The sequence below is a fragment of the Venturia canescens genome, chromosome 8 (assembly GCF_019457755.1).
Source record: "Venturia canescens isolate UGA chromosome 8, ASM1945775v1, whole genome shotgun sequence".
NCBI lineage: Eukaryota > Metazoa > Arthropoda > Insecta > Hymenoptera > Ichneumonidae > Venturia > Venturia canescens.
In genome coordinates this window covers 8,146,350-8,172,401 of record NC_057428.1, presented here as the reverse complement: position 1 = coordinate 8,172,401, position 26,052 = coordinate 8,146,350, and the positions used below count along the sequence as shown (strand labels likewise).

Below are 26,052 nucleotides of genomic sequence, written 5' to 3'. Positions count from 1 at the left end.
ACTGCAACTTTATTATCGCGAATGAGATATACTATAATATAATTTAACAAGAAGATGATAGCCACCCTCCCATAATTTTCACCCAAATAAAAATAAAAAAAACACTCTCCTATATCATCTTCGATGAACGATTGTGATAATTCTACCGCGTGTTCACAAAACAATATGAATATCGTGAAGGGAGGATACGTACGTATAGATGGGCAAAGCGGCTTTTGTTTTCAGGATCAAGCTTTAAATGTTGTGAAATTAGGCATGACAAGCATAACTACAATTTTATTATCTTCGAACGAGATATTTCATACAATTATGATCGAACTGCGCCCGCCTTCGGCGGGCTCGTTTGATCCTTAAATTATGGATCATCAAGTTCAGCTACATTTTATGGAAAAAGTTTTCTTGTGGAGCGCCAAAAACTAAGAAAATCGTTTTTGGCCAGTAAGTAATGGTATGCAAGAGGAAAATAAAATGCTTTTAAAATGGGAAAAAATAATACATCGAAACAGGATTTAAGAAGTGAGAATATTGAAATTTTTTTTTTGGTTCGACTTATTGGATTATGGAAGCAGGTTTCGAAATAAATGGCAGAGTTTAAGCAGAGCAATTATATATTTTTTTCAATGAACTTTACTCTAAGAGATCTATCGATTAACTGAACGTTGCAGTGGTCGAAAAAGTGACTCTAACTCTAACGACAAAGGGCCTCGTGTCGACCTTTTTCTTAATCTATATACTCGTTTTATAAACAAACTTATGGGACTGCGAGCACGTTCTCATGTGTATTGTTTAATATCAAGTTTTATTACTATGATGATGGATTATTTTTGCTCATATTCCAATACGACTAAATAAATTCCAAGATCGACATTTTTACAGCACGGGTTGATTAATTACGAAAAAGCTCTATCAGAACATGTTCGCTATTCCCACGCATGGGCTGGACGATTTTTTTTGTAATCGAACAAACCGTGTCGAAAAAGTTTAATTTTGAAAACTTAAAAGTGAGTGATCTATACTCTTAAGGATATAAGAAACAGACAGAGCTCCTGAAACTTCTGAAAAGTACAATGTTTTTCGTAAGTGCCGTGTTTCGCCCCCGTTTTCTCTAATTATAACTGGGGAATCTTGTTTTCCAAGTTCCATTTCTGATGTGGTCAGGTCGGTTCTGGCAAATTCTCGTTTCTAGATAGAGATGAGGACAGTACAGGTTTCCCAAAAAAAAAAAAAAAAAAATTTCACGCTACGAATACGGGAGAAGCAACGAAAGACAAAGACCGTTCTTTTGAAACTCAACAAATTCCGTATAAAAAATGTAAAAAAGCATTTGAATAGGGTTAAATACACTTTTGCCGATTCACATAGTGTTTTATATATTGTCGCTTGATATAATTAGTAACGGAATTGATAGAGATTCGCTTTATCATTAAGGAGTTTCGGTTAGTCGCGTAAAAGTAAAACAAAGATTGTAATTCGGCATCGAGGTCAATAAACCGAAATTCACTTGGCTTGGGAGAAAGATCGACCTTGCTCCGAAAAGTAATTTATTGGCGACGATGAGCCAGTGATACGTTCTCATAAGAGAAGAAAATTAGTATACGAAGGAGCTGGTACAACACGGGCATTTCGGCTCATACACAAAGAGCTTTGTAAAAGCACCGCCAAGTTTATTTTAGGCAACGACCGATAACCACGCTCTTCAGTATCCCCGATAGCTTTGCTCTCCCAAGTTTATGTAGACGACAAACTCGCGCCCCCGGTCTCTCTCAACTTGTTTTTTTTTTTAACTCTATTCCCAACGTTTATAAAGCTTTCGGAGTTTTCAATCGGATTGTCCCAACGATCGACGGAACAACATCGGAGAGACTAAAAAAAAACATTTTCTTTGTAAACAGAATATCCCAGGGAATATTTCCAGCTAAAGAAGAGATTCAGAAAATTCCAAATCCTAATACCGATGTAATTCTCATATATTTGAACTGGTTTTGGATATTTACACTGGAGTGTGTCGTTTTAGGGCAACATTTTTTTCAACTGTCACTTCAAAAATCTTTATTTTGTATTCAAAAACAAAGCTTCGCGCAAGGAGACTATATAAAGTTGAACAACATTTAGAGGTCCCTCATCAACCTCGAAGTTTTCCCATTTGTTTAACATTGAAAATTCATTAATTTTGATTGTTTTAAAAACAAAAAAAAGTCGGGCGCCCCCCCCCCCCCCTCACGATTACTAGTAATTATTGAACGTACTTTCGGCTACGGGATCAAGAAAAATAGTATACAACCCACGGCCCAAATGTTGGATGTCCTGGCATGTGCGACATGAAGGCCTTCATATCACACATGCCAGGAAATCCAACTTTCGGGCCTAGGGTCGTAATATACTATTTCTACAAAAAAAAGTCTCTAAACCGAACTCTTTAAAACCAACCGTTTTTGAATAATTACTGATCGAACTCAATTCTGCATATAAAAAAACTCATATAAGGATTATGAAGGAGATTCCATTTATAACGATTTTTTGGTGTCAAAATTCAGTTGTTTCGAAAATTATTTGTCACGATTTGACGATTTATCTCATAGTCTAGTTTTCCGCTCAAAAGTTTAATTTAAATAAATCATACGCAGTCATATGAATCAACGCACAAAGAAAAAAAACGATAAGTGTGTAAAAATTACTTGTTTTAGTAAACTTGTTTTTGCCGTTGCGCACTCATGCGACGAGTCTATGAAGGATGACGCGTTGCAGCAGTATTGTTTGGCGGTACTCAGTAGAAAAATCGTCCATTAGACGCATCTGATTAGGCTTTGCAATCGCTCAACAATAGGTTGTGCATTGATCCCTTTGACGGTACATGATTGATTTCAAATCCCATTCTGGTATTGTATCATGGGTGCACATATTGAAATAACTTTTTTAATTTGCAACCGATTTTGACAGAAATTGGTATACAACCGTTTCTGAACTTAAGGTGTTTCGGTACAAAAGTCTAAATATTAAGAAATTGATCAAATTTGGTGATAATGTTGTTCAACATCAAGTGCAAAAACACAAATTTTTTTTCAAAATTTTCTTCTACTTAATTATCGAGTAATTACGCATTAAATAAAGCAGATTTCTTATGCCCGGAATGTATACCTATATATATGAAAACGCTATGCTTATACACGTGAACCATAGTGATCAATTACTCGATAAATGTAGAAGAAAAATCTTTAAAAATTTGTATTGCCAAATTTGGCACTAAAGAATATGTTCACCAAATTTTATAAAATTCTGAACTTTTTGAAATTTTTTATGTTTTTAGCATGGTTTAGCATGGCAACATTGTATCGCCTGTACCGAAACTCCTTAATTTTCACCTTTCCACACTTAATCCTAACCACTCACACTTCTCTAGAATCACACAACAAAAATTGATAACTCTTCAATTGATGTAGCCTGTGTAGCACAGATGTTCTGATTTAACGGCAATGACGCAAATATACAGTTGTGTTCTTTATTATAGTTGGTATATGGCGCTAAAACTTGTGGTGCCACAGATCTTAATTACAACACCGTATTGTACAAATTTTTCTCGTAAAATGACGTGATAAGTGAGTGATTACAGTTAAAAAGGGTGAAAATTGAGAGTTGAGAGTGAATTTTTAAGATTTTCCAATGGGAAGTTTTTATGCTGTATTGCCGAGTTTGTTTTATTTCGATAAAAGGCTCCAGTGTCCTTGAGAAAGTACGATCGCAAGTTAATCCGTCAACAGATATTTTTGAAATTTTTCGAACATTACAAGAGAGAACATGAGGAAAACTGTATGAAAACGTTAAAAAAACTATAAAGCTTTGATCACCTTGAGCAAATAATGAAAAAAAAAACTTAAGAACTTCGTCAAATTTTGAGTTGAGCAGAAAATTTCGAAAAATGATATTCGACTTAGGGTGCAGGTAAATTGAAATAGGCGTAATCCGAATTAACTTCACTTCATATTAATTGGAAAATCATCAAAGTATCTTTCATTAAAGTATCCGTCATATTTATTCAAGGGAAAATGATCATAGGAAGGAACAAATATCCCTGCTGGACTCATACAGTTTCTTTCCTTTACGACTAATGATTTTTGGAATCTTACTTTGAATGATGAAGAGCCCACTTTCATCTACATTGATTGAATATACGTGCAGCCGAAAAGTGATTTTCGGATAAAATTTTATCAAGGTTGTCATGAAATTTGTCATTTTCTTTTTAGCGAAACAATTGGCTCTTGCTTGTGAGGTTCCTATCGGCTTCGCTGTCTTATAAGCAAAATTTGTTCGTTGCGTTTCAAAAATCCTTTCAACCAATATCTGCCAGTGAATGAATTTATGAAAAGATTTTTAATGTTATTTTTCACGACTAACTGGTATCAATTTTCGAAAATCCATTCGGGTTAAGCCGTAAAATGTACTCTGCATCACCAGAGCGTATTCTGCAAGCTTACTCTCAATGTTTTTGTTAAATATGAGCTTCCGACTAATCACTTTATTCGTAAGCTCTGCAATGAATGGGCCTTATTCCTCATCCACTAATCGAAACAACGTCGTCTTAGCCGCTTTTGAATAATCCATTTTTTTTTTGCAAATAGCATCAATTGCAGCAGACATATTTGTTATAGTTCATTTTGAAACGAAATAATGCATATAATTTGGAATATTCGAAATTGTATTCATCATCCGTATTCAAAAAAAGCATACATATTCCAAAAAACAGACCCCCACCTACAATTATGTATAATTATAGGTTTTTTATGTGTAAAGCAATGTATAAAGCAAAATCTCGAATTTCACCATTGTGATATTGAGATTGTGATCATCGACCCTAAAAACTCAATAAATGTTACTTTGTCTTCGAAAACATGAAACCGAGCCGATTAAGGAAGTTGAGGCTGTACAGTCATTTTTTTTACCCAAAAGTTATGACCTGTACCTTTCAAAAGTTAGGCCAGTTTACAGTTTGGCAATGTTGCATACACTTTAAAGAAAAGTTGGGGAAAAAAAGACGAAAAGCTGGTGAAAGCTCAGTCGAAAACACGAATAGTGACGATCCTAGCCTCAAAAAACTGCACGGGAAACAGATTATTGATAATATAATCTCAGCAAATCTCCTAATAAATCTGAAAAAAATTGACATTATTCGGCAAGCCTTGCTCATGTTGCCCAAAAAATTTCATATTTTTAGCATCATTTTTAACGGAGATATCACTGAATGTGTCTTGACTAGCTTCCATAAGATTACATGTTATTTGGCCCAAATTGTTATTGATTTTTCTCAGCAACAACGCTCCTAAACTATCTGAAAATTTAACTGATTTTTTTTTACACTTCACTTTATAAGATGCAATCGGTTTAAAAGCGATAACATCATTTTCATTCTAATGCCTCAATTTCCTTAAGATTCGTAATAATCCATTGAAATGAAAACTCATTACTTCAGCCACCATTTTGAAAACGCCATCTTAGAATTTTTTTTTCTTAAGGCCGGATCTTCTTGTCTGAGTATCGGGACAACTTTTCTAATAAGTTTCGGAGTGATAAAAAAATGTTTTTCTATCGAAAAATGAAGAAATCGAAAAAAAAAAACGGTGAAAAATCCTGTTTTGTTTTCACGTGTTCTTAAAAAAGTACGATAAGATGTCTTTTTTCCAAAATTTTCTCAGCGCCACTCGAAAGAGTGACCCTGAAAACATAGAAATGACTATTTGCCTATAAAAATATTCATTTCTGTGAGTATGCTAAAGAATCAAAGTTAAAGTTTGAATTCAGTTCATTTGGGCCTTAATGGGTTAAAGTGAATAAAATCCTAGATGACAGATTCAAGATAGCGAATGGAAAATTGAAAAAAATTAACAAACTGATCGGCTAATGTGAGACTTGTTTTTCCGGGGTTTTGAGAGGTCCTGGTAACGATAATCTGAAGCCAGAATTTTATAATTCTTAAATCCACAAGGGCAGATCCAAGATATGGTGGATACAAAATTGTAGAAAAGTATCGAAACTTGTTTCCAGAAGAAGTTGTTTCCTCAAATGAAGGTCCAATTTTCCAACGACATATTTGTGTATCTCTCTTAAAGCGCTACCTAAAACTAACGATGAGGATGTGGAGTTCCACTTTTCTTTTTAGGAATTTCATGTACGCCATTAATGGATCTGGTATTTTGAATTTTGAAAATCGAATGGCGGATTCGTGATCAGCAAACCCGAAAACCCCTAAGCACAAAGTTTTAGAAAAATTAATAAGTATTTGGAATTTCACATCCACCATATTGGATCCACCAATATGAATTTTCAAGATCTGACCTCGAATTCGTGATCAGCGACTAGATACTCATTTGCATTTGCAATGGAATTAATTCAATATTAAAGCTCTGAGGGGATTTTTTATAGAATGGGACCGTAGCGGCCTCATTGTGACTGAAAGGATTGAATCGAAAGAAACGCAAAACACGGACTATTGACGTTATTATGACGAATAAAGTTAGTATGGCACTCGGGAAATTCGGTTGGTTTTGTTAATTGTAATCGAAAAATTTGATGTTAAGGACATTCGTCAAAATGATAAGAAATTGATCAAATTTGGTGATAATGTTCTTCAACATCAAGTACAAAGACACAATTTTTTCAAAATTTTCTTCTGCTTAGTTATCGAGTAATTACGCATTAAAGCAGATTTCTTATGCCCGGGATTAAAAAATTTGTATTGTCGAATTTGGCACTAAAGAATATGTTCACCAAATTTTATTAAATTCTTATCATATTGAAATTTTTAATGCATTTAACATGGTTTAGCATGGCAACATTGTATCGTCGCTATCCACCCTCCTTAATTGATAATCATTTTATTAAATTCATTATTAAAAGTGTATCAAGTTTTTGAACGCTGTTTACGAATGGAGGAAAGTGGAAGCTTCGCGGTGAACATTTATATACGCAACTATGTCAGGGAATATGTATAACGAACATCAACCCAATCCACCATCCTTCTTCTTTGATGTACATACATATATGTGTGTATATGTGTAAATAGAAGCTATTCCGTCGTATTCGCTTACAGTGTGACACGACGTCATAGCAGAACCGACAAAAGCCCATACGTGCATAATGCAAAGGAACTCTCACGGCTGCACACGTGCCAGAGTCAACGTTTACCCGACTTCATACATGTTCTCCTCCGTGCCCTTATCTACTTCTTTCCTTTCTTTCAAGAACACCCGCTCGATTTATCTTTGTTACATTTTGTTCGGAAAATTCTCTACCAACTTCATCGTTTCTCTCTAATACTTTTCAAACTCTATTTACGATGCTTTGTATTTTGTAACTTTTATCGACGGTACACATTCTTCGAGCTGTTTGATCAAAAGATAAATAATCAACAACATTCTCACTTTCCTTCGGAATTTTTCGAAACAATTGACAAGTTTGCGAACCCGTGAAAAATATTTTATTTTATATGATATAAATAAATGTTTTTTTTTTTTTTTTTTTTTTTTTTTTTAATTCAGTAGGGAACTCACGAAAACGATATAAGTATTATAATACATTATTCAATTCCATTTTATTAGTCAACAAGAATTAACATATTTCGACGAAGTCACGTTGTCGTAAATCATGTTTCTCAGATAAACGAGCCTGTTGTACAAAAATGTATTTAGAACAAAAACAAACGGAAATTCATTTCCAAAATAAATAGATTCGAGATAATGAATATTGATCGCGAGTTATAAGAGAAAGGATATATCATGAAAGAGGAGGATGAGGCGGTAGAAGAGCTGCAGCTAACGATTGAGAGGACGTCGAGGAGACAAGGGGCAATGAGAGTACACGGATAGACCGGATGACGGGGTCCGGGGTCATGGATGGCCAGCTACAGGACTGGTTTTCGTTCCCCCAGTCTCGCTACAACCAGAGCTTCAGATCTTTTTCTTTTTTTTACGCTTTCTCTGCCCCTATGCTAGTTCTTGAATATCGGTTCGGTGCCCTCTGCCTTCGTTCCACCCAGGCGGGAATTTTCTTCTCATACAGACATTTCAGCTTTGAAACAATTTCGGATCCGAATATTTTTATTAAAAATATGATTAAAAAGTTTTAGTTCATTCGTGCAGCGAACACCGGTACTTTTTGGCAAAAAAAGAACTGAATCATTTGTACTTGTTGCAATGGTGCTTCATTGCAATTTGAGGATAAATTTCTACAATGCACATCTTTCGGACAAATAGAGCGAGCGACCGGCTGACCGAAAGAATGTTAAATTACCCATGAGCTTTCTCATGCTTCTGTATAAAACTGCGCCAGCATGAAATATTTATATTTCCGAGTTTACTCACCCCTGAGAATCTGGTAGAGGAAGACCTTGATGTGGTCCGGACTGAGATGCTGCGGACTAACGATTATCTTGTGAAGATCGCTCTGCAACAGCTCCGTTATCACGTATCTGTGTATCGATTACCGGTTAAGGAAAGTATCGATTGGCAAATGGCAATTACTCGTACTCGTGGTGTTCCATCAGTTGGAACGTGAAAGCAGAGAAATAAGGAGCAAATGGGGATTATGTCAGAAAGATAGGTAAATATAGATCTACGGCAATGGAGCGAGTAAAATTTTATTAATTTATCGACAATTTGCGTTTAGCGCTACGAAATATCGCAATAAAACAAAGAGCAAGGATGCTGGGGAAACGAGAAAATTTAGGGAGAACCGAATCGACATTTACAGGTGCCGTTGAGAAACGAAAAAACAAAACGAAAGGGTTAATAATGCTCAAGTTGAAGAATGAGGTCAATCGCGGTTCCGTAGGAATGCGGGCACGGAGGTTGGCCTCAAGTTCGTTCATAAGAGATCCCTGCCGTAAGAGAACCCCCGTTTCATTTGGCTTCTTATTCCTCTGCTAAACCAGACGACCTATTTTTATTCTAATTTTTTTTCGGAATATTTTTCATTCATTTGAACTGTTCATTTGAAAATCATCAAAATTCATTGAAATCAATTTTAAATAAAAATATTATCAGAGCATTTTTCAAGAAATTTCATTTTCTTACTGGATTACTTTTTCGACATACGAACCGGAAAATTTCAACACACGCAATCCCCTCCCCTCGATTATCAAAGTACTGTGTTTTTTATTGATAACGATGCTGGCGTAAATTAGTGTATCGACGAGAAACGATCGACATTGTTAGGGCTAACAACTTATTAAGGTCGGTGGTATTATTTCATGGCAGCTCATAGGATATAAATAAGTCAAGTTCATAGGGCATTTGTATATGACGGTACTACATAGGAAAAGCAATTAAAGAAATTTCCTAAGGGTAATAGGATAATCAATATTAAAAAAAAAAAAAAAAAAAAAATCACAACATCCGCTTTATTAATTTAGCTCGTTTTTCTAATTCTTGATCCATAGTGATTCTTCAATTATCAATTTGATATTTTGCGATTGGCCAATTTTCGAGTATGTTTTAAGTGAAACTAATCGAGATTTCGGAATCGATGGCCCTTAACCATCACCGAATCTTTGCCAAAAATACTCTTGTTCCATTCCTGTAGATTGAGCCATAAGTATTTGTAAATTTGCAAGAATAAAAAAATTGCATCAATGTCATATAACCATCGAGAAATATATTAAGTATGTAAATAATTTAGATAATAAGTGTTCCGTTGAAATTGGAAGAATAGGAAGTAAGAATGTGAAAAAAATGAAAACATCAAACAACACGCTTCGAATCGATACCCATAGGTGGAGGGGAAAAGAACGAAGCGAAGCCACAAAGGGCGGATAAACTTTCAGGCCGTCTGGAAGGGAAATATCAAGCTGGCGGTGGAGGAGACCGGTACAAGACGAGAGTCCTTCCTTTCTTGTATGATCGAGGTTTCCAGTTTCTATGTTAAGATAGGGGAACCGAACCTTTGGAGGAGAAGCAAGACGAGAAGTAAGAAAAAAAACGCGATGAAAATGATTTAATATTCATTTTGTAAATCAACATTTTCAGAGTGTAATTAATATTAATTCGAATCGATAAAATATAAGAAGCGTCTGATAGCAAAATAGTTTTTCGCAACTGATTAATGTTTCGAGGGACATAAACAACGTTAAATATTTTTTATTCGATGGAACGAGAAAACCGTGCAAGTCTTTTTTGTTTAAAAAATTCGTGTCTGTGATACGTGAAAAAGGATCCAACAAGATTGTTACAGAACGCACGAACCAACAGAGTGGCTCAATGAGAAATAAAAACGATTTTTCAATGCAATTTTATACGAAAGGGATGGAACACAGGGGAAAGGTTTTTTGTGTAGTGGTCTATACGTGCGAGAATCTCGAGTTTCCCACGATGGGTCTGTCGGTACAGAGCGCGGATCGATACCAGCTCTATGCCGGTGGTTGCTCGTGATGCTCTGTTGGTTCCCGCGTCTCTCTGTTCCCGCCGGACGGTCCTTCGGCTATTCTATCTCATACACCACAGCTACTGCTTGAATCGCGAAATATCAGGAAGAATAATAAAACGTGGGGGGTCCCCGTCCAGACGCTTTTGTTCTTTCCTCTCGCCATATCAATATAAGCTGCTCGAGTTTATTTTTTTCCCTTACTTTCGGATCAATTCATCCGGACAACAACAATCTATTTCACTGTTCGATTTTCACCTTCCGTTGATGTTCAATTAAATGTTCTCAGTGGGGAAAAACACACACACGCACACGCACACGCACAAACTTGCTCAGAATGAAAAATTTGATTAATTGCTTGGTAATTAGTTAATGTCCAGATTTAAAAAAATCCCCGCAGAATCACTATCTCGATTAGTAATCAAAGTTTTAACAACTCGAATATGTCGAAACGGTTCAAAGTTTTCTCAGATTTATCGACTTTATAGAAATATCATTTTCATTCGAATGAAAATAATAATTATAAAATAAATGTTTGTTATAAATTAGTGAGAAAAGGATACATTTCTTGGAAGAAGTCTAGATGAGGTGGTTGTAGAATATCGAGGGCTGATAAAACCTGTGAAGGCATAATAACAATTATTAAGACACAAGTAAATCGGGTGTTTCACGTTAGCTTCACGTAATTCTCTGTAACGATGAGTCTGAAGGGTACTACAGTGAATACGGACTATTCGGTTGATTGCAAAAGCCTCGTAATAAATGAAAGGAAATGATTCGTAGTGAATTGTTGCTGAATAAGTAGAACAAAAAGTACTCACGTTCTCGTGTTTGAAGAAGCAAAGCATCTTGAGCTCCCTGAATACTCTTTTACTGCTTACAAGACTTTGAAAGACGTTTGGCAGTTTTTTTAATGCGACCCGCCTTCCATCCCTTGGATCCGTCACCGCCCTGCAAAAAACAAAGCACAAAAATCGATTAACTCGACGGAAACACCCAGCACGTTTAAATACGTCCTCGTCTACGTTATCGAAGTGTAAGGGGAATATACACGAAATATGATGCCAACGCTCGTTAATATATAACACATCAAAAATATAATATTGCCAGATATTATTCAAAATCACCTAGAATCGACGTCTCCGTCTATTTATGGGACCAAAAGATTGAAAAAAAAATAGCTCGTTTTTCAAAATTTTATATATTTCAATATAACCTTTTTTTAAGCCTTTGTCCTAATTAAAATTTTTTTATTTAATTTCATTCTAATTTAAAAAATTAAGGACAACCACAAATCATGCAAATCGAATGGAATATAAAAACAACCCATTGAAGACTAATGTTATGCCTCGATGTCAAAGATGAAACTGATGAGATAAGGTTATAGAATAGAATGCGATAGAGATATTTTATTCAATGTACGGTGAAAGATTGATCGACGAACAGAGAATCGGAGCTAAAGTTCTTACACAATTAATCCAAATTTATTTACATAAGTAAGTTTCGCTCTTCGTTAATTGTATGTAAGGGTACACAATGGGTATAAACGTTTGACACTTTAAAGCATATAGTGATGTACTGTGACTCTTTCACCTACTTTCACTCTGTTTTTCTCCAATCAAACATTTCTTTAGCACGCAACAAAGAATGTAAAGGTATATTTAGGATGTTGAGAAATCGATTGTATTTAATATACAATATGACTATTAAGGACACCCATGTTTCACTTAGTGAACGTAATAATAACTGTAGTAGAAGAAAAAATACGTTCTTTAGGTAATTAATGGTGCTTGTAGCCAATCCAACAGCTAAACAACAAGCAATCATGAATTCAAAGACGTTTCTTGGGTCGCTGATTACGAATTCGGGCTCAAAAACTATAAATTCATAATGGTGAATATGAAATGGTGGACCAAAATGCTCAAAGTAGCTCGATGAAAATAAAACTCGGTATTAGGGGGTTTGTGGCGTTGCTGAATAAGAATCTGAGCTGAAAATCCAGGAATTCAAATCGGCGGATCCAATATGGTAGACAAAAACTGGAGATTTTATCAGAATTACTAGAACGTCGGAGTTGCTCAATAATGTTGATTCAGCTACACTGAATTTCTAAGAAAACTACGTCTTTAGCATTACCCAAAGCTAGCATTTTGGTCCGTCATCGTGGATTTATAAATTTTCAGTGCATTTTTGTAATCAGCAGTGACCCCGAAAGACCCCGAGTATAAAGTTTTGAGCTAATCGCTCGTAAGGGAAAAATGTGCTTCAAAAGGTTGAGTAGTTTTGAAAGACGATAGTTGTTTCGAACACACGTCTTTCGAGGAACAAGTTGTTCTTCAAACGAATGATAACGAAATCAAATGACCGACTCAATAATGATGACTGAATAAAAAGGAGAAGGGAAGAGCGTAGCAGCGTGTACTCTTCTCGTATTCGCGTGCGTGAGACGGTTTTTTAAATTTCTTTGGAAAGGCCAAAAATCGATAAAAATGAGAGCAGTTGAAAAGAGTACGGAGGAGTAAACGGTTGGGCAAAAGAGGAAGGTACATGAACAGAGGGCAACGCACCGGAGATACTTCCGTTCGATGTTCACCTTAATCGCACTCGTGAACGGTTCAGGGAACACGCAACCCTCTCCGATGTCCGAACGTAAGAATGAAAAAAAGAGGAGAGAGTGAAAGGAAGGAGAAAAATAAAAGACGAGGTTTCCACCCTCGGGAGGAGAGACAGGTGTTAAAAGGGACAAAGAACCGACAGTATATAGTTGTGGGTCGTTGGACCGATGTCCCTTCCACGAGTTTTTCCTCCGACGAGAAAGCAGAACGCTCGATATTCTCTAAAACTATTCTTAGAGGCGTTTCTCATAGTGCTAAAATTCACGATTATCAACCATTTATCATAATACACTAACTGAGATATTCAGGGTGTCACCCCGTGTGGCAACCGGATTTTTTGGGGTTTTTTTTCCAATTTGAAGTATTTATTTATTGGTATTTCAACTCTATGATAGAATTTTTCAACTCTGATATCTCGGGTGGATCCGGTATAAAACGACGCCACAAGAACCGATATGTTTCTCCATGGTCTTCACGGAGGATTGGTTCATCTGAAATAAAAAAAACCGAAGAGCGTTTTGATTTGTAAAGCAGTCGCTATCGCCCAAAATAAAATCCTTCAATTTTTTATATTTCTGTACGATTTTAGTTAAGGCGATAGCGACTGCTTTACAAATCAAAACGCTCTTTGGTTTTTTGATTTCCGATGAACCAATCCCCCGGAATCGTGAAGACCATGGAGAAATATATCGGTTCTTGTGGAGTAGTTTTACACCGAATCCACCCGAGATATTAGGTTGAAAAATTTTATCATAGAGTTGAAATACCAGTAAATAAACCCTTCAAATTCCAAAAGACTATGTTTTTTTTTCTCACCGTAAAAAAATCGCGAAGACCCCCCTAAAGGATAGCAGAGATATGATGAAATTGATTCAATTTTATAGGATGAAGTTTCTTTTTGCATTTGCTTCTTCTATATTTCCAGATCAATTGGTATTTCTTTTACTCTATACGGCGAAGGTTAATCTCTCGGTGTAGAAAGTCGTGTTGAAGTTCCAAATTTTTCGCGAGTTTCTTTTGATAATGATAGATAAAAAACGAACTTGAACATTTTTGAAGAAACTTTTGTTCCATTTGATTTAGGTTCAAATGGAGATGTCGGAGTTGGGGAGAAAAAACCGGATGGCAAAACCGCGATATATATCTCGATGATTCACCAACACACAGAGGTTCGTTATGTCGCTTTCTGCACTCGCTCTTGGACTATTCTCCCCCTCTCCTCTAAGCCCCTCCTTTCTGGCTCTCTCTCTCTCTCTCTCTCTCTCTTTCTCTCTTTGACTGAATCTTGGACATGCTCGAGGCTGCACTCTTGCAGGAGTTGGCTCGGAGAACCGCTCTCTTCACTTGGAGTCTGTGTGGCGCACTTGCCAAACCGGATAGAGCCGAGAGCAGCCCTGCGATCTGGATAACCAATCTCGCACGCTGTCCAGAACACAACTCCGACTCCTCGACTTGCCGCTGCAGCTCCCCCTTCCCCCTCCCCCCCCCCCCCCCCTCTTCCCGCCGTCCACGCTGCCGCGAAATTGCACTCTTCTGCCTGGAACGAAAGAGCTCTTGTACGTAAAAATGCGAAATCTTCAAAATTGACTGATGCTCGCTCTTCCTTGCATACATCGTTAACAAAATGAAGAGTGAAGGAGGAAAAAAATGGAGGGTCAAATTTTCATTACACCTCAAAGATAACGTTTGGGATAAAATGCTATTGGATACAGACAAGCGTCGATAAATTTGGGTTTATTTGAAACGAGTGGGCAAAATTTTGTATCGCCTATTGTCCTCGGTACATTCGATTCCCGTACGAAGATTCGTCGAGGTCGAGCCGATAACCTTTGCTAATGGAGTCTCGGTGTCTCGGTATATACCATATCCAAGCCCAGTGTACAACTACTGGGGAAGTATATCTTTTTTCTCCTCGTCATTCTATTCTCGTACTTTCTCTGCAACTCTTAATTTCTTACGAGCCCTAATTACACCTTTCATTGATCAGCTTTTTATTCGCCTTTTCAACATTTTTCCATGCTGTCGTTTATTGCGATTTTATGAGTGTACTTATTTTGCATAAAGATTTTACGATTGTTTCGTCAACAGTGATTACAAAGATTGTTATTTATAACGCAAAACGAAATGAAAAACAACACCGACTGTCGAGGCTCATGAAAACTATACAGATGAGATCAATTCGATGAGAATCGAATTTTAGATCTTATTTTTAATCTATCCATTCTTTTTACTTTTCGGATCATCGTGTTCTTTTAAACCCGTGGGAATATGACGGTTTTTAAATACTTTCGATACTTGGTAGAAAATAAATTGTATTATTATTTCGAAGAAATAGTTATATAGATATTAATTACGCACAAAAAGAAAGAGGAATGTATGGGGGATTGAAAGCATGTAACACCTGAGTAACGATTCACTCAACGCTGCGCTCGTACGAAAGTTTTCACTTCGTCATTTCATTCCAATCTATATATGGATCGCTGAGATCACGTGACTCATGCACTCGTGTACAGAATATGCGTTTCAATGCGTTGATCAAATGGAATTCATATTTGTAGTCAATTATTTGTACTGACGGCATGTTCACGAACCGAGTTCATCATAGGATAAGATTTCGCCAGATACTTCTGGGCCACTTGTTATTCTTCCATTCTCGTTTGATTTCAAGATTATTTTTGTCATCCAATCAAATTTTTCACGCTTCGATTGTTAACTTCGGACTGTAAGCGATAAATTTGACGATGAATAGAAGAAAAAATTCAATATGCAAAAGTGTGAAAGCATTTGACGAGTAATTTGAATTATTCAAGAATTGACGAAAAAGCATGACTACAAAACTAGCGTAAACTTATTCTCATCTCGTTAAAAGATATTCATTTGCAAAAACGCAGAAATAATAAAAATAATCTAAGCGATTTGTATCGATGAAAACGTCCTTTCGCTGATACAGTCCCGCGCAGATCGTTGATTTTTTGCAGAGTAAATTTGCATTCGTAGCGGTGGAACGACAAATTACAAGATACACAAAAGCCGAAGCTCCAGTAGATTTTCTGACCATATGTAACCCACAACAGCTGCAGCTGTCGAGTGCAACATCAGCTTTCACGTTCGCACCCAGGAAGGAGGGATTTCACTCGTCGTTTTCGTATTTATTCTGCTTTTATTATATTTTCACGATTATCCCCCGACAGTCAGACGTTAAAAAAGTGCTTTACATTTTTCATTCTTGCTCATTCCCTCACATATTATATTTTTCTTCGATTTTATAAATTTTCGAGTATGAATGGAATATATATTTATTAATGTAGATTAGACAAATTAAAAGTATTATTTGAGATATTGACGCCGTTCAGAATGAAACTGGAACTTTTTGAATCCTCAAAGGATCAGTTTCATGTGACTTTTTGTTATTTTTGTTATTGGCATGTATACGTAGATTGGAGAAGATTTCGGAGAAAACATAGAAAAAATCGAGAGATTAAAGAGATGAGTTGTTGGAGAAATGCATGTATTGAAAGGATGCGTCGTGGTGAAACGTCGATGTACCTGAAAAGAGTGTGCATAGGGGAGTGGGAGTGGGGCGGGCGCAGGGAGTCGAGTGTACGACCGAGTAAAGCGAGTACACGTAAAAATTACACGCAACAGGTCGTTCCGCAGGCTGCCCTTGAACGAGCGCAACAACACTTTTACATATAAATATATATAAATATATGTGCATAGGTATATATTTGAACTATCGTAACCATAAGTCTCGCGTATGACGGTTCGAGAGGAAAATATCGTGAGTGCGTTTTGTCATTCGCCGTAGATGAATGTCCACCATTGGATTTTTTTTCGCAATTCAACACATATATTTGGCACAGGTTATCACCGCCTAACAATCTTCAATAAAGTATATCGAGTGAATATTTAATACTTTCAATGGTCAATCGGTACTATCAACGCGAAAAAACATAGCGCACGAGAAGAATGAAAGAGTAACAAGCGAATAAAATACGAGTATAGATGAATAAAAAGAGAGTTTACAAACACGAGATTCAAATATGGTAACTGTATTCCTGATAAGGATCGATCAGTCGCTACGGAGTCTGAAACATTCGTCGATTTGACAGATGCGAATCTAATGCGATTCGTTTCATCTATTTTCCCATTCATCGCAATTGATCAATTTGGATAAGATTAATAAAAGTGAACGAATAAAATCTAAATATACAAATTCATGAAATAAAACAGAGGAGTGCCGGGCAAAGAGAAACCCTGCTCCGTAAAGGTAAGAGGCATAAATGAATATGCAATGAAAAATTTGCAGGGATAATATTTTTAATTCTCTTAAATAGAAATATATCAAGCTTATATAGTACTAACGCTCCTGTAAACAAGTTCAAAGATTGTTAATAGTTCATTCCACTGATGGGAAAACGTTTGTTGGTATACGAATTTTGTATTGATTCGTATCATTTTTTATAGAAGACCAGTTTTTGAACTTTTGTGTTTCTTTTTCTGGTTTTCAATATTGGTCAAATACAAAACTCACAAAAATATTAGAAATACGCAAAAAAAAACTATTAAAAAAGGAAACAACAATCTTCGACTGCAAAATGGCACGATTGAACAAAAATAGAGTAGATTCTGTTCTTTTCTTTCGTACATGAACCTTTCTGTTACACGCCTCTCTTCCGGACACCTGGTTTAACCTCAGTATGAAGTATGCTGACAGACGAATGCTTTTCATTCCTTAGTTATTGCGTACCGCGCCTACCATACATCGGTAGCTCTCCCTTATTATTTTATTTTTTGTATCTCAATTCAAATATATCTGTTATACAAATATAATAGCTTTTCAAGAGCTCCATTTTCTTCTTTACCTCAAAGAGTGTTTTGACCGATCGACTTTCTAACGTTTCGCTATTTGGACTGTTCGACTTTTTGGTGTTTCAGTATTTCAACCTCAGTAATATTTGGTCTTTCGTTATTATATTTTCAAAATTGTGAATTTTCACAGTATCGCTGCACTGTAGTAATTTATGAATCGAAAGAGTGATAGTCAAATTTTCGAAAAATCGATATTTTAGTCATCGTCCTATGGGCGATTGTTACATTCTATTTTTTTCGATGTAAACGTGCTTCGAACCTTGCAGTTTCTATTTTATTTATTTTCGGCATTCAAAGCTCTAGTCGAATCTATCTGTCTCCATATTATCATTCGAAGTTTATAAACTCGAGATTTTAGTTGTTCGAAATTTTAGTCATTCCAACATTTGATCTCCACCCTTCAATTCTATGAGTTATGGAGTTTTAAAGTTCCTCGAATTGTGGTATTTCTACGTGTTTAACAGTAACTTTCACGTGTCACACACATCGTGAATCTAGGGGCCGGAGAGTTGCGATTGAAGGATAATATATCGAATATATAGTGAAATATAGCGATAATATATAGATAATATAGCGAAATCTTTGGATAATAGGGATGATTGAGTGAGTCCAGAATAATTTTGGATGTGTGTGCGGAATCATGTGTATTCAAAAAGCTTACTATTCGTCTTTTGTTTAAAAAACTATCTCCTATAAAGCTTTTTCAACTTCTTCCGACTGATTATTATTTTTAAATATGGCTATTAACTGACAGGAACATAAAAAAAATTATATTTTCATTTTTAGGAAAGGTTCGCCCGTCGCGTAATTTGATTCATTAAAAACTCACTATACTGATATTCAAATGCTCATAATTCTTGCAAAAATGTACCCAATGCGATGTTCTTAAAAATTGCTTTTTTCGTTTTTCAACGCACTTTCGAAAAAAAACACAACAAACACAACAACGATTGTCTTGCAGATTTTTTTTTTCAATTTAAAGCAAAAAATATGCAAGCTGATTATCCATTTTGATTTTGTTCAAAAAATTTTCTCAAAAACTTTGATAAATTCAAGAATTTTTGCCGCCGATCCCCCATATCGTGGAAAAATGTTTCGTAAGATATTTTTTGGAATTTTGAATTTTGTTTGTTCAATTTTTACTCGAAACTCTTTTCCACTATTAAATTTCATGATTAATCATGAATAATTTATTCACTTATTCATGACTAAATGTTATTAATAAACGATTAATTCCATAATTTTTTTTTTTATTTGAAGCCTTGCCCCGTTTCTGATACTTATCGTGACCTACCTTCTAATGACTCAATTATGGGATAGGTTAGATTTTTTTTTCATCGCACACAAGATCCTAGTTTACCATTTTTTCCAATGTTCGCTCTAATTTTCAGATAGTTGAAAGTCTATTCTTAGATATCGCCTGTTGACTGTTGGCCAAGCTGGGAAAAAAATTCGAATTCAAATTTCGGGTCGATATGACCATTCAGCGAGGCTGGGAAGATTAAAATTCGACCCCAAATTTCGGACCGAAACGACCAGCCAGCGGGGCTAGAAAAATAAATTTCGACTTCAAATTTCGGGTCGAAATGACCGCAGTCAGTGGGGCTGGAAAAATCTGACTCAAAAATTCAGGTTGTAATAACCAGGCGGCCGGGGATCTAACAAAAATTGCGACTAAAGTATCTCAGTCGTGACAACTTCACTCAGGGCCCAGAAAGGGTCGTAATTTAGTATTTTTCCAATGTTCGCTCTAATTTTGAGATAGTTGTCTCAAAAAAAGTGAGTGTCTCAAAAAAAAAAACTCCATATAAATGGAGTTTAGACCCATAGCGCATAATATTAAATTCCTCTCGATTTTTGCGGGGCTTTATGACGCGCTGCCGCGAACCGATAAAATTTTCATTCTTCACTCGTGTAAAGGATCCAAATTCGGATGCAATGGGGTCAAGATACACGAAAAATATACATTATCTAAATTAAAGAAAAATTCTCATATCCTTAACTGAAACTTTTCGCAAATTCCACGCATTTTCAGTAGTTTTCTACAACTAACTCGAAGTTTCAAGGATGCACGAAACAAACGTAGTCAGGATTCGAATTTAGCACCTCGAAAAAAACAAAACATCAATGGCGATTTTTTTCAATTTACACCTATTTCCACGGTATTTTGCAATTTACTCAAAATTTTGGAGCTATATTGGTCAACAGGATGAAAGGATTTTGAACTGGCATAAATGTTCGGTATTTATTAGCCATCGTCGATAGATGTGTGTCACGTCGAATCGTGTCTCATGGCCTGATCCAATTCATTTATACAATGTCTACATGGTTCGTAGCCTCGTAAGTCGCAACACACCAAAGTATCAGACAATTGTGGGAGGTCGGGAAGGGAATGAGGGAAGGGGGCATCAGGAGGACATATAGGGAATCTGGAATGGATGACGTAAACGTAAATCCGAAGCCCGCTGGGAACTGGAAAAGCATAATGTAGTTACACGTTACGTTGTGTATGTATGTATGTGTACGCGGCTTTTTCCTCGCGTTGTATCCTCATCCTTGATATTCATCACTAGCGCATTCTTCATCACCACTTGTATGTCGATTTTGTTCCCTAAACTCGTTTGAAATTTTTCTATTACTTCATTCTTATTCTATGACATATTTTCATTCGCTAAGAAAAGAATCGTATGAAGACTCCGAATAAATACGGGTCCCTTTTCCATGTATAATTCCAATAAGTTAGGCTCGTTGAGGCCGCTGATATTTTTTTCGTTGATTTCTGGTTGAATATAACCGAATCGAAAATAGGAAAATCGTATTTGCCATAGCTTAATCAGCTATCGAATGGGCCGAACCTGCATTTTGGTCAAATATCAATTGATACATTTAAAAAGCAGCATTAATTCTGTGAAAAAAAACTCGAAGCAAAAATTCGAAGAATTAAAAAAAAAAACTACCTTTGGAGCAGTGATCCCTGTAAAACTACCCAGCTTCGATTGCTCCCTGCACAATAGTCTTCGTCAAAAACTGATTCAACATAAAATATGGAAAACCGTTCGAGAAAAAAATGACATTCACACAATAACTATTCAAAAAAACAAATTATCATTATACAGATATAAATATGGTACTATGGGGCAAAAAGGACACTTAAGGATTTAAGCAAGCTTCATTGATGAGCATATGGTCTTTCAACTATTTTTGAGTCCCAAAATTGATGCCCAGTCCTTGTTTCCCGAATTTCGTAAAAAAAAAAAAAATTGTGGAGCAAAACGGACACAGCCCCTCAGAGACATAAAAATCGAAAAACCGACATTTTTCGAAATATAGCCGTTCCAAGCGACTGTTTCCGAATGGAATGTCAACTCAGCAATATAACGAAAGGAATGGGACCACTTGGACCCCCATACCTCGGCATGTAAGAAAGATAAATGAGCCAAATCGTGAAATCGCATTTGGTTCATGTTTTTGGGCCATGCAAAAAATCAACTCTGGGTCCATCGTGCTGGGGTATATTTGGTGTTCGCACTATATTGGAGTTCCACAATCGACTTGCAGTCCTAGTTTCGGGAATTTCAACAAAAAATTTTTTCGGGGCAAAACGGACACAGCCTCTAAGAGACATGAAAATCGAAAAATCGACATTTTTCCCATTCCTTGGATGTAAATGGAAAAAAATGAGTCAAATCTTATATCCCATTTCTGTCATGTTTTTGAGAAATGCAAAAAATCAACTTTGGGTCCATCGTGGTGGGGTATATTTCGTGTTCGTACTATATTGGAGTCCTACCATTGATTCATGGTCCTAGTTTCCGGAATTTCTTAAAAAAAAATTTCCGGGGCACTACGGACACAGCTTCCAAGAGGCATAAAAATCGAAATATCGACATTTTTCGACATGTATAGCAGTTTAGCAGACAGAAAAAAAAGATCAGCAAGACAGCCAAATCCTTGTCTTCTGAAGACGTTTATTCTTGCATTTTTTGCGAAGAGTTATATTCGTCGTCCTCAGAAGATTGAATTTGCTGTGTAACATGCAAAAAATGGGCACACACCTTGTGTACAGGTGTTGAAGACGAAGATGTCAACTATGAGTGCGATTTTTGTAAAAAAAAATGGATAAAAAACCTTTTTTCTTTGATCGTACTTTGATTACTATAGTGGTTTTTAAAAATAAGTCAAAGAAGCGAATGGATAGGGAGAAAGTAGTTTGGGATCTATTTTGCTCTGAAACTTGAATCTTTTGGGGATGTCACTGTGGAATTCAACAATTTACCATAATTTATGGTCAGGACATGATTTGGAACCGAAATAAAAAAATTTATAAAATTTCAGTTTCGGGAAAGTCCGTTTTGCCCCATATTACCCTATATATTATTATCATTATACAATATAATAATTATATACAATATATAATTTATCATTATATAAAATGATTTTTTTTCACTATTGTATTAATAACTACAGCTGTCGGAATAAAAATATATAGGTGAGATATTCCACGCAAAACCGGCGGACTTTTTCCCTGACCCTCGCCAATCGCCAATAATTTGTTTAATTTTTTTTACATGGTTACATTGAGTCTAAAAGATATCTTACATTTTTTTTAGATTTTTCCAAATAACCCGTATTGGAAAAAATTTAAGAATCTGAAAAACGTTTATTTTAAAAAACTAGCAATAATACGGGCGCTACGCGCCCGCTTGAGTGGTAAAAAATTAATGAATAATGATGCTTGGCAAAGAATAAAGTAAACCATAACAATGAATAGAGGCTTTACATTTCGAACTATCGCCTATAGTGGAAGTATACAATTTTTTCTGTGTGTTTATGGATTATGAACGTTGAAAAAATTCTGGAAAAATCAAGAATCACTCACTCCAGGCCGATAGTTAAATATTTTGCTACTCAAAATGAATTTCCTTCAGAATTTTCGAAAAATCAAATCAAAGTTAGGGATCTTGATTTGATTTCATTACATTAAAGAGGATTTTAAACAACACGGCATTGGAAGGTGTAGGTTATACAACTTTGGACCCTGCGCAAATTGTTTGATTATTCAGATAATATCTTTAAAGCGATCAAGCAAGGATTCTTTGCTTCAGTAAGCGACGCAGCTTCTCGAATCAGCCACTGCGTTGCGCAGGTTCGAGATTTTTTTCGTTCACACGTCGACTGGTGGCAAGACCAGTCTTACATATACAGACTTCATTATGACATGCGAAACATTTACATTGTTGTGACCAATGCCGAACAAGGGATCGATAACAGGTTCGTGTCTTTATTCTAACGCATTTTGCATGATACATTTGAAAAAGATGCAGTCACATATATACGACACTCTAATATAGTACTATGATCATTTATAAATTCCAAATATTCTAATATATAATCAAACACTACCATATAATAGTGGTCGTTGAGGAAACCTGGATTTTCCTTTTTGCGGGGCAAATAAGCGTGAAACCTTATCGTATAATTGAAGCACTCTGATATAAAAGATTTTTGCATAAAATTGTGTTTGAGTTAGTGTTTTTATGCTGAGAAAGGAAAAGTAAAATATCGCTTAAGCGTATTCATTATGAAAAGTTGCAAAATGTATAATTCGAAAATTCCTTTTTCCAGTCTTTTTAAAGTTATAATTAACGTTAAATATTGTAAATGATTTTGTAAACAACGACAGAGGTGGCTTCGCACATCGCACTTGCTTTGAATCAGGGTTGCCCACGGTTCATCATTCCGTTTTAGCGCATCTGGCACGAGGTCGGATCAGACCAGATGCTTTCCTCCATCGATTACGAACTGGCCGATGTCCCATGCAAATTCTAAGAGAAATTCCATCAATCGATTTTTACAAAATTGTAGCCGTAATAAACCACAACAGACCCAAATTTTTAGACAATTTTTTCTTATCCGCGCCGTCCTATTTTTCTCCAGGTAGAAAATTCCAATGGGAATGAGCTGCCTATTAATCGATAGGAAATCATGTTTCTGAATGACGTTTTTTAAAATCTATGTGAATATGTATTCTTGATTATATCTGTTGGTAATCTTTTTTAGGGCCTCTTCATGGACTATTTTCGAAATAAAAACCCCGCTATCTACAAGTTATTATCTCGTGGCATCGATTCAAAATTTGGCAGTAAGAAAATCGGAAAACCGGAGTTACACAATTTCATCATGTATCTGGAGAGGAGTAGGGAAACCCCCGCCCTATCCCTTCTATACATAATATCACATTGCTATTCTGACTTAGGCCATCATCGAATTCAATAGTATCGCTTACGCGAGACATCGCTCGGTACGTATATCGTCATTATCATCGTACTCCTGTTTCTACGGTTCGTCCAACGAATATCACCGTCCCTCGATTGCTCATTACCACCATGGATGCCCGTCCGTTACCTTTGGGGTTTCGTTTAGCCTGATGCAGATTGCTCGTAAAAAAACATCGAGACGAACAAAATACGAGAGCACGAACACTGGATCGTCTCATCGGTGTAAAGTCTCAGTCTTAGTCTCTCTCTCTCTCTCTCTCTCTCTCTCTCTCTCTCTCTCTCTTTGTTTTTTCCCTTTATTTTTTCTTTTTTATTACAAAACTGTTATATTTACTTTAATATTATTTGTATTTTATATTCCACTGTATTGTGTTAGATTGTAAAACGGCCTTAAGGATTAATCCAGGGCCAAATATATTATCAATCAATCAATCAATCTCTCCCCTCTTTAGTGCTTAATCTGGGAATAAAATCTAATGATATTAGTATCATAAATCGACACGTGCCCGACTTTCTATTATTTTCTCATTTCATTTTGCCGAGCTCATACATTTAAACTTTTCCGTTCTTCGTGCAAAATCTGTTGCCTTTTCATTCATTCTGCAATTACACTTACAAAATTCACCTGTTAATAACTCCTATTAGATGTATAGCTTCACAGAATTTCCAAGACAAAGAATTCGTTTCTTGATATAATGAATACGGATATGCAGTAAGAAGAAGCTCATCAGTCAAAATGTTCTCGCTACTGCTAACTTGTTATATTAAAACAAAGAAATGATTAAAAAAAGAGAGTTCTTCTTGACACGTACAAAATGAGACATATCCAAATAGTGTGCAATTACCTAAAAATGCAATTGTCATGACTTTCCTCTCTCAAGTCTTAATATCCTTATAATTTCAACATCCTCTCAGTGTTTCTTTTTTTTTATAAGAAATTAATTTTATCATGACTTTTTGATCAGAGTTACCTTAAATACGAAGAAATGTTTGGCTGATAGTAATGTTTGATTTTTCCACAAACTAAAAGCTTTTTAAATTATCTAAAAACTGTAATTCATCATAAGAATTGCTTCCATTATCATTCAATGAAAGTTAAACACCGTAAAAGACTCTTTCTTCTAAATAAATAAAACTGTATTAAGGAATATCGCTATGAAAATATCTCAACAATAAACGCTATCCGAAAAACTAGGTCGTGCTAAAAATTCACGATGATTACCAAGAAATGTGTTGACCCTTTCTCTCAAAAATTGCTTCAAATAGGCATTTCATTATCAAAAATTTTGTTTCAACAAAAATTCAATTTCATTTAATATATTCACTTAGAAAAATTTATTGTGGATAAAGTTTTGACGACGATACCGAAACTGAAATCTTAAACGAACGATTACGGAAAGAATTATTAAAACTTCTTTCAGGGAGAGTCTGATTCGTTAAGCTGATGACTGTGACCGGAAATTGAATGGAAAATATATTCGTCGACTTTGACACCGCAACATTCATGCGGAAGAAAAAAAAAGATAACGGGTTCATTTTTCCTAATATTCATCTGACAAACAAAAATAAAGACAACGAAATGTTTTTCCCCAACATTTATACGAATAAAAAGACACTGGGGTGGTTTTCCCAAGAATTGACCTGTCAGGCAAAAAGAAGGCAACACTGGAATGACTTCCGAATATTTATCCAGCCAACGAGGAAAAGATACCAAAGTGACTTTCCCTAACATTCCATTTCACTTCCAGATTCTTTATAACTTTTTATTATTTTCTTAATTTTTTATTGTTTGATTTTTATCACAACTTTATCACGATATTTACTTTGTTATCAATTGTACTATTGTACTTTCTTCTTTTTAACCATTCAACTATCACTTGAAT

At 35.7% G+C, this 26,052-nt stretch overlaps 1 protein-coding gene across 1 annotated transcript in view; it reads right to left on the bottom strand.

The window, feature by feature from the left end:
* nmo (serine/threonine-protein kinase nemo) overlaps positions 1-26,052 on the bottom strand; it is a 63,599-nt gene that overhangs the window by 18,247 nt on the left and 19,300 nt on the right. Inside the window, 3 exon segments of the mRNA XM_043425668.1 lie at positions 8,349-8,455; positions 10,968-11,023; positions 11,226-11,355. Of these exon segments, the coding sequence (XP_043281603.1) occupies positions 8,349-8,455; positions 10,968-11,023; positions 11,226-11,355 (293 nt within the window).